This window comes from Hordeum vulgare, chromosome 5H, assembly GCF_904849725.1.
Source record: "Hordeum vulgare subsp. vulgare chromosome 5H, MorexV3_pseudomolecules_assembly, whole genome shotgun sequence".
NCBI classification, from domain to species: domain Eukaryota; kingdom Viridiplantae; phylum Streptophyta; class Magnoliopsida; order Poales; family Poaceae; genus Hordeum; species Hordeum vulgare.
The window spans coordinates 375,254,437-375,268,760 of NC_058522.1; the positions used below are offsets into that span (position 1 = coordinate 375,254,437).

The 14,324-nt window shown below is 40.2% G+C and overlaps 1 protein-coding gene across 1 annotated transcript; it reads left to right on the forward strand.

Moving 5' to 3' along the window:
• The first annotated feature begins 268 nt into the window (after positions 1-268).
• On the forward strand, positions 269-13,007 carry LOC123395742 (protein ENHANCED DOWNY MILDEW 2-like). The gene is made up of 19 exons (XM_045090772.1): positions 269-300; positions 408-828; positions 909-1,005; positions 1,971-2,018; positions 2,105-2,280; positions 3,322-3,418; positions 3,504-3,599; positions 4,280-4,527; positions 4,607-4,687; positions 4,766-5,185; positions 5,795-5,939; positions 6,027-6,128; positions 6,633-6,725; positions 8,001-8,042; positions 8,649-8,759; positions 10,430-10,501; positions 10,585-10,703; positions 10,827-10,890; positions 10,986-13,007. The coding sequence occupies exons 2-19, from the start codon at positions 410-412 to the stop codon at positions 12,624-12,626; spliced, it is 4,071 nt and encodes a 1,356-aa protein (XP_044946707.1). The 5' UTR covers positions 269-300; positions 408-409; the 3' UTR covers positions 12,627-13,007.
• Positions 13,008-14,324: the final 1,317 nt, after the last annotated feature.

Consider the following 14,324-nt stretch of genomic DNA (forward strand, 5'->3'; position numbering starts at 1 on the left):
ATTTGCAAGGCCCACCGAAGCCCACGAGGCCGAGCTTCCAGAAGGTATCGCCCCCTCACCGGTCACCGGCCTCGCGCACGCACGAAGAACCACCAACAGAGTACCGCACCTGAGGACGAGGGGGAGAGAAAACCCTATGCCCTAGCGGCCGGCGGCGACCTCACGCACGCGCGAGGAGCAAGAGGGACGAAAAGCCCTAGGCCCTAGCGTCCGGCGGCGACCGGCGAGGCGCGCGCGGAGGAGGGGCGGCGGCCCGTTCTCTCCCCCCCCCCCCTTCCCGCGCCGTCGCGGCGGCTGCAGGTTCGTTCGCCACTCACTCGCTCACTCGCCTGAATCTTAGCCCGAGAGAGGTACCGCCGTTACCGCCGTATTGACCTTTCCCGCCCGTTTTCTCCCCTTTCCGGTAGCAATGATGAGGATGGCCGACGACGACGATGACTCGGAGCCGCAGTTGAATGTGGTGGCGGACTACTTCTTCGTTGACGCGGAGAAGAACCCCATCTGTCTCTCAGCGTTGCCGATTCGGTTCGAGCAAGACACGGATGAGGCCCCTCAATGCAAACGGAGCGTTATCTTGAGGGGAATCGCTGACCCTGGTATCACAGTCTACAAGCATGTGGTTGCCTGGAAGCTGGGGCTTGAAGGCAAGCAGCCCGTGATCGCCGTGTTGTCCAAGGAAGGCAGCTGGATAAATCTCGCCAAGCCCAGGAACAGCTACGAAGAAGAGTTCCGAACAATTTTCATCACAGTGCAGATGCTTCACTTCCTCAGAAGAAAACCTGAGGAGCCTGAGAAGAACTTGTGGAGTCATCTTCGCAAAGTTTTTGAGTAATCCACCCATGCACTCTCTGCTCTTTTCTCTCAAATGATAAACTCTGATATTTACAGAGCGCTTTCCATATTTTCAGCAAGTTTGACCTTAGACCCTCCAAGGACGATTTCAGGAACCACCGTTCGCTATTACAGCTGTTTGCTGAGAAAGATTTAAACTTAGCAAAATCACAGGTACACATTTTCTGTTCCTTCACATGGACAACTTTGCTTGATAACTGATAAGAATAAGATTGTCCACAATACACCATAAATGTCCATAGGTTTAAATCCCACCAAATCTGAGGGATTCACTACATGATTAACCTTTTGGTGTTTGAGCTGCCTTATGTTGCAATACTTCTCCAATTTGAAATAAACGCTCTGTTCATTTTTCTTTTTGAAGTGAATGCTTCATTCTTCTTGATCATTACTAGTTCTCTTGACATGATGCTTGAACTCATGAGCCTGTTTAACCACATCTTTCTTTTCAATTTGTTATATTGCCCTAGGAATTCCTTTATGTAAAAACCAAATTTGTCTTATTTTGATTAGCAATTAAGCATATCAGTTGGGTCATAGATATGTGAATGGAGTGGTATGAGTGAATGGTAGGGATCTCTCTGTCCGTTCTGGGAAAAAAAGGGAACAAAGTGCAAATCTGGAAATAGAAATGGATTTTTTTTGTGGTACGGAGCAGTGTTTTCCGGCAGAACACCCGTGGAACTAAAATTTTGGTAACCATAAATGCAGAAATTTCTGTATGTGTAATTGTGTATGTAGCCCACTTCGATAGCTCATGGAGATTTCATTTCTGACATCATTTGCTTCTTCCGGGAGACATGCACCTTTGTACCTGTGTCCGCATCATATTTGCTCTGTATTTCATTTCTGACAGCATTTGCTTCTTCCGTATTTGTTTATGAGGTTTCCGTATTTGCTTCTGCTTCTGCTAAAAAAGTACAGAAACAAACGTGATAGCACTCAATTCCATCAGTTTCTGCTTCATTGTCATACGTAGTCCTAGCTATGTAGTCCATATTCCTTGTCAACTCCGAATAACTTTACTGATTGTAATAACTCTTGGCTGGCTCTAATAAACAAAATATTACTCTTGAGTGCCGTGATTCTTATATCTCTTATGATGAATGTTATCACAGGTTTTGCGAGCATTTTTTGAAGAAGGATCTAAGAAGCAAATTAGTGAGGTATGTGTGGGACTATGAATTCTCTTGAATTTTTTGGTAGGAAACTGATCACGAAGTTAACACATTTTTCTTATTATTTCAACTAGGTTGAGTCAGATAATATTGAAATGAAGCAGTCATTTATTGCTTCTGATGAGGAGATAGAGGATATGGTTTCTGATGGAAATTCTGAATCTGATGGGAATTCTGAATCTGATGAAGATGAGGATGATTTGTTTGATTTTACTTGTGCCATATGTGACAATGGAGGAGACTTGTTAGGGTAGGTGCAAATCTTCTATAGGATGAGTTGGTGACCTAAAATTCCCTATCCATAGTCAGCTTGAAATTTAATTAGTAGGAGTACTATTTAGTTGCTCATGTCTTCAGTTGAACTTACACAGTTACACAAGCAAGATATTTGACTGCATGTATTAGCCCATTAGCTCTTAGATTTATGAATACTTGATTGTATCATGCCCAGGAACGGAAACGGGCTGGAATGATTATATCTGATTGTATAAGTTCAACTATGAAGCTGAAGCTACAGAAAAGGGGTGGGGTAGATGAACAGGAATTGATGCTATCACAATTAATTGACTTATAAGTGGTACCCACAGTGAAACTAACCAGGACAAATGCCCATGGTTAGAATTTTTTGCTATAGCAAGTTAGCAACTAAGTATTTATTTTAGTAATAACCTAACAAGGACTAATTAATACCTATGGTTGGAATTATGAGGACACATTGCTAGATCATTTACTGATTACCATGCTGGGTCAACTTTTGCTGATATAAGTTAAGTAAGATTTGATTGCACAACAAGTTCCTATTTTACAATTAATTTTGTATATTTATTTAGAGACAAAAGTGTGAAACGTTACATCGGTGGTTGTGGTATTTGAGCCATGACCAAGGAGTTGAGTTAACTGTTAAGACTATTATGCAACAAGGCTATAGCCTCCTTTTTCCTTCTAAATAGTTTTCGGTTGTGGAGCTGCTAGACCGTAGACCGTGGAAACAGGTTACTTTTTATAAGCCATCACCTCCAATAAGCTGTAAACATTTTTAAAGATAAAACTGCATTCCCTTGTTAAATGGTGGTCACATAGCTCATCCAGATGCTAGGCGGCACCATCACACCTCGTAGTGTGCGCCCCATGATGTTTATATATCAAATCCAGGTCATGAGCATAGCATATGTGCCACTATGTTTTAACATTTTCAGTTATTGATTTTTCTCATTTCATCACTGTCATGTGAATTTTTCTATTGTCATCTGTATGTAGCCATTTAGTGCCAATATTCTAATATCTATTGTAGGTGTGATGGCCCATGTATGAGATCCTTCCATGCCAAAGTAGGAACAGGCGAAGATTCGTTTTGTGATACGCTTGGGTTCACTGAGGCAGAAGTTGAGGTAGCTTTTGAAATTCTGAGTGGTATATGAAATTCAATCTTACTTCTGTTTTCTTTATTGAGTGTTCTCTTTCAATGTGTTTTAGGCAATGAAAACTTTTCTGTGCAAGAACTGTGAGTATAAGCAACACCAGTGTTTTATTTGTGGAGTATTAGAGCCTTCAGATGGACCAACTGCTAAGGTACATTGCCATTGTTTTAGCTTTTTTTCACTCTGGTTTCATTAACGGTAATGTGATTTTTGGTTCTGATCGACAACACTTAATTACTTATTATGCATTGATCTTGCTGTTACATGGCTTTAAAACTGCAATCTTTATTTGCAGTTTTAGGCTTTCAACCACTATACAGCCAGCATTACCTAGGAATACAGGACTGGAAGTAGTACTATGAAAGAACATCTAGTTGACATTTCGTAAAGTAGATATTCTGAATGTCATGACATAGTTTAGTTGTTCTAGCAGTTACGTACTAGGGGCATTTAATACCATTTTATCTGTAAAATTTGGCTATTGCAATAAGCCAATAACTAATGATTAGGTAATTAAATTGTAACCATGACCGTATTTCAGCGCTTCAAATGGAGTAATTGCTCCGTTCTACTCCCTCCGTTCCTAAATATAAGACTTTTTAGAGATTGCACTATAAACTACATACGGATGTACTTAGACATATTTTAGAGTGTAGATTCATTCATTTTGCTCCATATGCAGTCTCGTACTGAAATCTCTAAAAGGTCTTATATTTTGAAACGGAGGGAGTATCTGTTAGAAAGTGCATCTACTTAAGTATCAATGTGAATCATATTCTATTCAGTGCTTCATGGTTATGTACTTTTGCTAATTATGATATCATTCTTTAGGTGTTTCTTTGTAACAATGCTACATGTGGGTACTTTTACCACCCCAAATGTGTTGCAAGAAAACTTCATCCTAACAACAAGATCGAAGCCTTAGAAAAGGAGAGCAAGATAATAGGTGGATCTTCATTTACATGCCCCATTCATTGGTGTTTTCACTGTAATGGCTTGGAGGATAGATCACAAGAACAATTGCAGTTTGCTGTTTGCAGACGCTGTCCAAAGTCATATCACAGAAAATGTTTGCCGAGGTGCTGCTGCCTTTCTCTTTTAAATTTTCTTAATCAATATATTGTCTATTCTGTTCTTCTCATACTCGAGATATTTCAGAGAAATACCCTTTGAAGATAGCGATGAGGACATTGTTACACGAGCCTGGGACCTTTCAAAAAGAATTTTGATCTACTGCTTGTATGTAGTAACTACTTCACTTATATTTGTTAAATGCTGTCTACATTGTTCATATGCTGACTTGTCGTAAACTGTTAGGGACCATGAGATAGATAGTGACGTTGAGACACCTGTCAGAAATCATATAAAGTTTCCTGGTATTCCAAAAATTGTAAAGCCAGCAGATTACCTAAAGAGAAAAAACAAGGTGTTGATGAACAAGAGAAAGAGAGATTTTGATGATTCATTTCTTGATCAACCTTCAAATAAAGCTGCAAAGTTGCCAGTCAAGTTTCGGGTGCAAGAAGATGAACATGCCAGAAAATTTGCAGTGAAGAGTTCATCAGAGCAATTTGTTGACAAGCCTGAGAAGAAAAAACCAATGGTCAAAGATACTTCTGCAAGCAGTCCAAGACCTGCAAATGAGCAGGAAAAATACTTGGCAACTTCACCCTCATCTACTATGGGGAACTTGCCCCAGAGTTCATTTCCTAGGGTGGATAGTGAAACAGAGAAGAGGTTAGTCACTTGATATAATTACTTGAGGACTCCAGTTACTACACACCCATACATGACCATGTGCTAATTGTACTATGTACTATAAGTGTATGCTTGGTTTGTGTCCAAAACGTACCCTACGTAATTTTTGCCAATGACCAAAAAAATGGCCTTTGTTTTGGATGGTTGCAGTTTTCTGGCGTGCCCACTTATACTCTAGTGCAGTTTTTTTGGGCAATATTGGCCAAGCCATAGGCAAGAAAAACCTTGGCCAAAGTTTTGGCTAGCCAAATCTTTGGTAAGGTAGACTTGGACTCATACAAAACACTAAAACTTACGAGAATGCCTGACTCTAAAACCAAACACACACGGAAATGTAGTTCTCCTGGACTGACTCTAAAACCAAACACACACGGAAATGTAGTTCTCCTGGACCTGACCAAGGCCTAAAAGCTTACTTCTTTATCTTGCTACAATTTTCTTCTTGTGTCATGTGTTTGGCCTTTTTCGTTCAGTTCTATTGACACGGATGTGCAAAGTATAAGTTGATCAAACATTATTTGGATTTTAGACTTTAGAGTCGTCATAGAGTCATGGTACCACCTGATATATTCTCAATCTTACTTGCAGGGTAATTGCTTTGGTGGGGAAAGAAGGCTCTTCCTTGACACTAAAAGATATATCAAGCAGGTGCCTGGTGCCCTCAACTCATGTATACGCTGGCAGGCAAACTGATAAGATTGTTGCGACGGGCAAGCTTGAGCGTTCTGTTCAGGTCCATTCACTGCTATTTCCAGCAGGAAATGCAACTTTTCAACTAGTTATTATTTGTTCAATATTTTCTGAATGATGGGCTTTTTAGGCTGTAGGAGCAGCTCTAAAAGCGCTGGGTAATGGAGGTAATGTTAATGAGGCGAAAGCAGTGTGTGAACCTCAAGTTTTGAAGCAGCTAACAAAGTGGCATGTATGTATATTCTAATCATATATTGTTCTTTTCATATACTGTTGTTTTTGTAGAAACTTGCATAAATATATCATTCCTATGAGATTTATGGTACGCTCTTTCTGTGCACGAAGAAGATTCACTGTCAGTATATCTTGATAATTATGATGTATCTGTTCATAATTATGCTTCAAGTGGTACTTTGATAGTTTTTGTTAATGCCGTTATAATATTTTTTTAGTGTTATATCCTCAGAAGTCAGTATACTTTGTTTTAATCCCGTCAGTTCAACATTTGAGTTAACCCGTATTGGTTATAGTAAAAAGATGCCAATCTTCTCATGATCTATGAAAGCCGCAATGGCACTTTTATCCTGTCTTCATCCTAGTGTTTCTCCTGAAATTGTTGTTGGTGGGAATGAACCATTTATTTCCTGAGCATACTGTGATGTTGAGCGGAACATTTTCCTTGCAATGTTATGGTAGCCAATCGATTTCTAACTTTAGATTGTTTTTCTCGTTCCAGACTAGGCTCAGAGTATATATTTCACCTTTCATTTATGGATCACGGTACAGTTCTTTTGGTCGACATTTCACGAAGGTGAAAAAGCTTGTTGAGGTATATTCTTACCCAGAAATTATGTTGACACAGCATGAAACATTAACGAGTTGTATATAAAGCCTTAGGCTTAGGGGCTGTTTGTTTCTAGGCCTAGTAATACCTTGCCACACATTTCTTCTCAAACTATCCCAAGGTTAGTTCAATAAAATTGGAGAAACAAGTTGGCAAGCCTAAGGGAATCTTGCCACACTAAGTGTATATGCTGTGGGGCCCTGCTGTGGCAAAAAGCAGCTTACCGAAGGTATGGCTTGAACAAAACACACCTAAATTAGTTAAACTTGCCTTATATTCGAACCAAACAAATTTAGTCTCAAACCAAACAACCACTTATATTCGGCCATGGACTATGAATTATTAATATATTTAGAGAGACGACGAAATTTATAGTTTCCACTGTTAGAAAGATATTTGTATTTGTGCTAGGTCCATGTATTTCCTTCTCTATTTTCATATTCCTAGTTCATATATAGATTAAGTTGCTATTCCTCTTAACGTGGTGTCAAGAACTGATTAGGTTTTAGATCGTTTTTTCCTCCCCTCCACCACATGCCATGCCAGCAACTCCCCCCCCCCTCTCCCTGTACGCAACTACGCATTGATCTTTTCCCCTATCACACGCTAAAAGTTATGTCGAGGACCGAGCTCCAATTTAATTTTCATTTTGTGGTGCCTGCTGAAACTGATGTTATGGTCTTTCTTTTTTAATCTTGACCTACTTTGTGGAAGTCCGCCCACTTGTCAATTTGACCTTTTGGTTGACAATAATATCCTCTCTTGAAATTCTTACTTGAATGCACTTCGCAGAGAAGCTCTTTCTGCCAATTTTTTTTGCTCTGTAGACCAGGGATCAAGAGACCAGCATCAGAAACTGTTTTTTCACCCTCTTTGGTTTTAGAACAAAAAAGGGCCAGCTTCATGGCCTAATTGTCACTTTTTGATCTCCCCTTTATATTGGAATATACGTATTTCTTGTGCATGATCTAAGTGTTTCTCTTCTGAGTTAGAACAAAAAAAGGTTGGCCAACTGGAAATCACATTGGGAAATTTTTGTCTAAGAGCTATTAAAGGATCATGAATTTGTAAAGGAAATCATAGTACCTGCCTGAGTGCTCCCATTCATTGCCCACTGAGTGCTTCAGACTACCTATTTGTTTGTTATTTCTCTTTCTTACGTGGTGTTTGTTATTTCTCTCTATTGAATAATGTACTTACAATTCTATATAATTACACCTCATTAGCAGATTGTTGATAAACTTCATTGATATGGTACAGATTGTTGATAAACTTCATTGGTATGTGGAACCTGGTGACACGGTATATTTTCTCTCTTGTACACGAGGCACATACTTGTGTCATTGATTATGCCCTCTATTGAAGTGGTGTTCTAGTTATTTTAAAAAGGCTAAATATGTGTTACCTGCCATTGCATATGCTATCTCTGCTCAGTGCTCACTAATGAATGATAATGAAAACAATATTTTACAACATGTTACATAATATGGGTCTCTGCTTAGTGCTCACTAATGAACGGTAACGGAGATTTATGATAGTGTTTGCTATGATAAGTGATAACCAATCTCAAGTTCTCAACAAATAGTACAGACAAGTGCTTAACCACCGGGAGTAAAGTGGAGGTTTTGTACTAAGTTACAGCCTGTTGTTGAGCTGTATGAAGTACCCATTTTTTTAATTGTGGCAGGTTATTTAATTTAATTTTTAGGAGGGCTTTTGGCTTTTATCCGTCTTTGTTTAGCTTTGAATTATGTGGATCTATTGCATATCAATACGATTTTTCCAGCAGGGATCTCCCGTACTGTCCGTGTAAAATGCTTTCATTTTATCATAGCCGGCACACACAGTATCACCGATTCAATGTATTTGCGTCATGCCTTGATATCTTGAATTGCGTTGAACTTGCAGATAGTGGATTTCTGCTGTGGTGCAAATGATTTCAGTCAATTGATGAAAGAAAAACTTGATGAAGTTGACAAGAAGTGTCATTTCAAGAATTATGATCTTATCCAACCACAGGTAAACTACCGAGTCCTTTTGAATTGATAGTGCAGTGCTTGTTTATCTTGTTTAATTTTCTTCAGGAACATAAAATCCTTGTTTTATTTATACTCTGGTACTTTGTTGCTTTGTTCCTGATAATTAGTTTTAAATTAGACAACTGGTCTTTGTTTAATCTATGATTGGCAAACCGTAACCTGGGCCAGTGGTCCACTTGACTAGAAGGGGTACTTGCACGACTGGGTGACTAGTCGACGATTTGCGGTGGCTAATTGAATCTGCCTGGTAGTGCGATATATAGACTTTGTGTTGAGAGGCAGTTTGAGGCCACACTATACCACACGCTGCAAGGCGAACAGAGGGATGAGCATCACACTAACCACACAGCAGTGCCATGCCCACTGGTTATCGCCCCAGCTTGTTGGAAGCGTCAGCCCATCTCCGCCTTCGGCCTTTGCAGGTGACTCCTCTGTTCTTTCCTCTCATCTCCTCTTCCATCTCCTGTCATGCTCTGTTCTGTAGGCTATGCTCTGGTCTGCTGCTTTGTTAGCTAGTGTAGTACCTGCTTTCATTTCTAATGCTTGTACTAGCGTTGTACTGCTGATTTCTTTTAGAGTTAGACTGTTTGTTGATGTTCACAATACTATTACTGGTTTTAGCGTGTGATATACTTGGGTAATTAAATCTGCAGATGTTGTACACTAGCAAATATTCCCGTGCTTCTTTGATTCTACCAACTAGCAAGTATCAACTAACGCAATACTATGTAACATTGGTTTCTGCAGGTCCCGTGTCTCAGCTACACGGAGGTGATCCAGTTGCAGCCATAGCCGCTGACTCTGAGGCACCCATGGACCCCGCACAGTATCAAGTTATTTTGGTGCAGTATTGTACTCCCTCCGTCTCGGTGCATTAGGCATCTTAGAAAATCAAATAATCCCAAAACGCTAAGGCACATTACAAAAGTACTAGTTGCATGCATATTAATTAGACCCCATCTATTAATTGAAGGACCAATGCATGCAATTTATGCGGCATGTTTTTTGGATTTGAAGAGGTCTCCTAATTAATAGCACGTTTTTAGTTGAGAAAGGAATAATGTGATTGGCTTCCTCTGCAATTCAATTTCTTCTCCTACCCAATCTCTACGTGCCTAGGTTGCAGTGCACCTTCTAAGATGCCTAATGCACCGAGACCGAGGGAGTATATAGTCTACTATTTGTAGCTGATGGTAGGATTATTCACGACTAACTTAGCTAGTACTCCCTCTGTAAACAAATAAAAGATGCTCTTAACTTTTTTCTGATTCGGATGTATATAAACACATTTTAGTGTATTTGTTCACTCATTTCAGTCTTTATGTACATATTGAAATATCTAAAACGTCTTATACAGTATTTGTTTACAGAGGGAGTAGCAACTACTACCTCTGTATCATAATATATGACGTTTTAGCAGCTCAAATGAACTGCTAAAACGTCATATATTTTGGTACGGAGGGAGTAGTTGGTACCCCAACAGTTAAGATTTAACGACTTGTAAACCTTCCCATCAAATAGAGCTCCTGAAATAAATGCATTAGGACTTGCCTATTGTGATCTGTTTACCATGGCCTGAAAGTGCCCTTGCTGGAGTTCCAATTGCTTTCCCACTTTCATGCTTACCCCCAATATTTATGCCCTTCCCAGAATAGCTTTTGCTTTGAAAGGAGGGATTGGATGACTGTGCAGTCAGACGAACTGCCTCGCGGAAGCCAACTGGTATACTTTATGCGATGGAGATACTAGTTGTTTTATACAAACTAATTTCTACTGCTGGTTAACATCTATTAATACTTGATTAGATAATGGGGCTTAATCCTCCTTTTGGAGTCAAAGCAGCTCTGGCGAACAAATTTATCGACAAAGCATTGTCTTTTAAGCCCAAGCTTGTTATACTAATTGTCCCAAAAGAAACTAAAAGGTAACCACCATATTCCTTTCAGTTAACCTTTGTGTTGAATTGGTAAGATTGTTCTATTGACATCTCTTTTTCACACTTTCTTTGGACTCCGTTCATGCTCCTCTCATTTTCCGGTATTGCCAGGTTAGATCAAAAGAAGACACCCTATGATTTGGTTTGGGAGGATAGTAACTGTCTTGCTGGGAAGGTAAAAGGGCTTAAGAACTCAGATAAATCTTATTGACCTTTGAGTGTAGTTTATTCCCTTGTTGTTTTGCCTAATATATCTATTTGAATTTGCAGTCGTTTTATTTGCCTGGTTCTCTCGATGTGAATGACAAAATAGTTCAAGGGTGGAATGCATCTGCACCACCCCTCTATTTGTGGAGTCGTTCTGATTGGACAGAAAAGCATAAGGGAATAGCCAAGGCGCATAATCATACAAGTGTGGGGGAAATTGCTCGCCGTGTTGAACAGGGTAATCTATCAGATGATGGTCCTGTGAAGAAAGAAGCTGAATTTTCTGATGTGCATAATTCAAGATCAGGGAAAAAAAAGGAGGATATAGGAAACACCTCATGCCACCCAAGAGAGGTTAATCTATCGGATAATGTACCTGCACGGAGAAAAGCTGAACCTAGGAGTAAGCAAAATGCTAGATCAGGAAAAGCTAAAGAGACTAGAGAGAAGGCTACATGTGATTTCAGGGAGGATAGTCCATCAGGAAAAGCAGAAGAGAGAAGGCAGAAGGTGGCATGCTCTGTCAGAGAGGTTAGTCCATCAGATGACCACCTTGTGAAGAAACAAGATAGACCTGGAGAAGAGAAAGCAGCCAGAAAGGCCAACTTCCCGGTGAAGAAACAAGCTAAGCCTAGAGAAGACAAAGAAGCTAATCTATCAGTTAACCGCCCCCTGAAGAAACAAGCTGAAGCTACCTCTCAACAAATTTCTCGACCAGGGAAACAGAATAGCAGGGATGGAAGCAAGAGCTCTGATGACAGGAGCAGGAAAAGGATCCCTGACGAGGCAGACGACCACCCTCCAGAAAAGCAAGTGGAAGTTGCCTATGAGGAGACAAGAGCTATTCCAAGTAAAAGGAGTATGCAGCGAGGACAGAACAATGGAACTAATGCTCGTGTAAAGGAATCGAGAGGGAGTTCAGACATGAGTATGTCATCATCCCTTGAAAACAGCACTGCTCGTCACAGTTCCAGAAGCAATTCCCCTTTTATACCAACTGAACAACCCTCTGATTATATGACAGGGCACCGCGATAGTAATATGAAGTATCATGCGAAAGAACCTCACGTCTCTGCATTCAACAGCGCTACTACTTATCAGGGAAGTTATTTGGCAAACAGTGATGGGCACAAGGATGCACTCGGAGAGAGGAATGATCCTGCTCTTTACACGGGTGCTGATGATAGATCAAGTGCGTACAACTCCAGCATTGAAGAGATGACCAAAATGTATGCTCCTGCCCGAGCTGGGGATGTGTACAGCCCGCAAGGTCAGGGAAATGGTGGCAGCTTATACGGGAGGCAGGATGATCACCTTCAGACCAATCTATATTCCCTTGGTTCTTCAGGTGCTAGATATGACCAGATCGGTTCTTCAGGGGCAAGATATGGCCAGAGCTCTTTAACTTCGCCGTCTTACGGGCTGTTGAGTACAACTCAAGCATGGAGCTCGGTCATGGACAAGTATGGTCCAGGGTTAGGTTCTGGTGGATCTGGACCCTCGGTCATGAACAACTATGCTCCTGGTTACTTGGGTGCCAATGCACCACGAAGCTCGGCAATGGACAGACATGCTCCACCCCTCGATCAAACGAACCACACAGTGCGAGGTGTTCATGATGTGCCTGGATATGGAAGGGACGTGCCTCCACAGCACCCCTACAGAGGGCCACATCCTTCTGGCAGAGGGCCACCTCATATTTGATTAGTGAAGCTTCTTCAAGTTACCCAAGCCATGCAGTTATTATTTCTGACCGACTTGCTCAAAGTGACTTCTGTAATTAGGATGTCATGGATGAATGGGGATGCAGATGATGACTCGCTGTTTTGTCGATGCCAATGCTGCCATGCCTGCTGTGCGAAAATCTCTGACATGCTTTCCATTGCGACCTGTTTCACTTGTTCCTTGTTAGTGCGGATTGTACAGGAGATGAGAAAGATCGTACTTTGCTATATATAGCCTGTATGGTCAGAAGCCGTGGGCGGCAGGGTATTTCATGGCACCTTGGCCCTTCGGATAACGAATATCTGGTGTTTGATGCTGGTTTTTCATGGTCAGCATCCTATTTTACTGGCATTTTTTTGAGTCGTTTTGGTTTGGCAAAAACTTTAGGAAGACATGTGCAGCGATTCCTTGCAGAAATAAAATATCACTTCATCAAGTTTAACACATACTCCCTCCGACTCCTAAATATAAGTCTTTTTAAAAATTTCACTTAGTAACAACCTACATACGAAGCAAAATAAATAAATATTTAAAAACGAAGGGAGTATATAAACTACTACTGTATTAAACTGGCTAAGCCAGCCCTTTGCAAGCTTTCTTTTGAGATGACATGTGTCCATATCTATCAGGTTGCCACGTTTTGGCCGAGCATCTTTTTTTATTTTACAATTTCTAGAATTTAGAATATATAAAGTGGCTAAGCCTAGCTCGATTGCTATATAGTTGTAGCTGTTGGCTCTTATCTGTTTGACACGTGTGACCGGTTTATTTCTAGGTTTAGTCACTGTTTATTTGCCAATTTTCAATCTTGGCCTTGATTTTTTTTTAAATACTGCTTCTTGACTCTTTTAATATGATATAAACGCAGATGTTCATATATAACATGGTACATACATAGACGTACATATACAAATACATTTATCTCTACAAGTATATGCATGCACACTCTACCTTTATGTGCACATACGGACACATCATTCTAAGAATGGTGAAGTCGCACTGAACACACATAGCCGGAATAATTTCTTTATAACCTCTTGTTTTTTTAAGACAGTACAGACACAAACGCTTATATATATGTATATATACTTATCTCTATTAGCATATGTACATTCTATTCTATGTGTATTTTTGAAAGACTGAACCGATACATTATCTTAAGGTTGATGAAGTCATGGACGCTCTTATCACTGAACAAACATCGCGAAACAATTTTCTTTATTGCTTTTTAGCGTATTTTTAACACATTATGAACGCAGGGCTTATACATATGCACATACACTTATCTTCGAGAGACTGGATTGATACATTATCTTGAGGTTGGTGAAGTCGTCATAGACGCCTTCTCTCACGGAACACACATCATTGAAACATTTTTTTACTGCTTCTTGACGTTTTTTAATACAATACATATGCATACACTTATACATATGCGAATACACTCACCTCTATGAAAATGCACGTATGCATACCCTATCTCTATGTGCATCTCCGAAAGACTGAAACGACACATCATCGTGAGATTGGTGAAGTCTCCATAGACGCCTCCTCTCATTGAATACACATCCGCGAAACAATTTTCTTTACTGCTTCTCGGCGTATTTTTAACACAGTACATATGCAGACGTTCATACATACGTAAATACACTTATCTCTACAAGCGCGTACACAACCTAC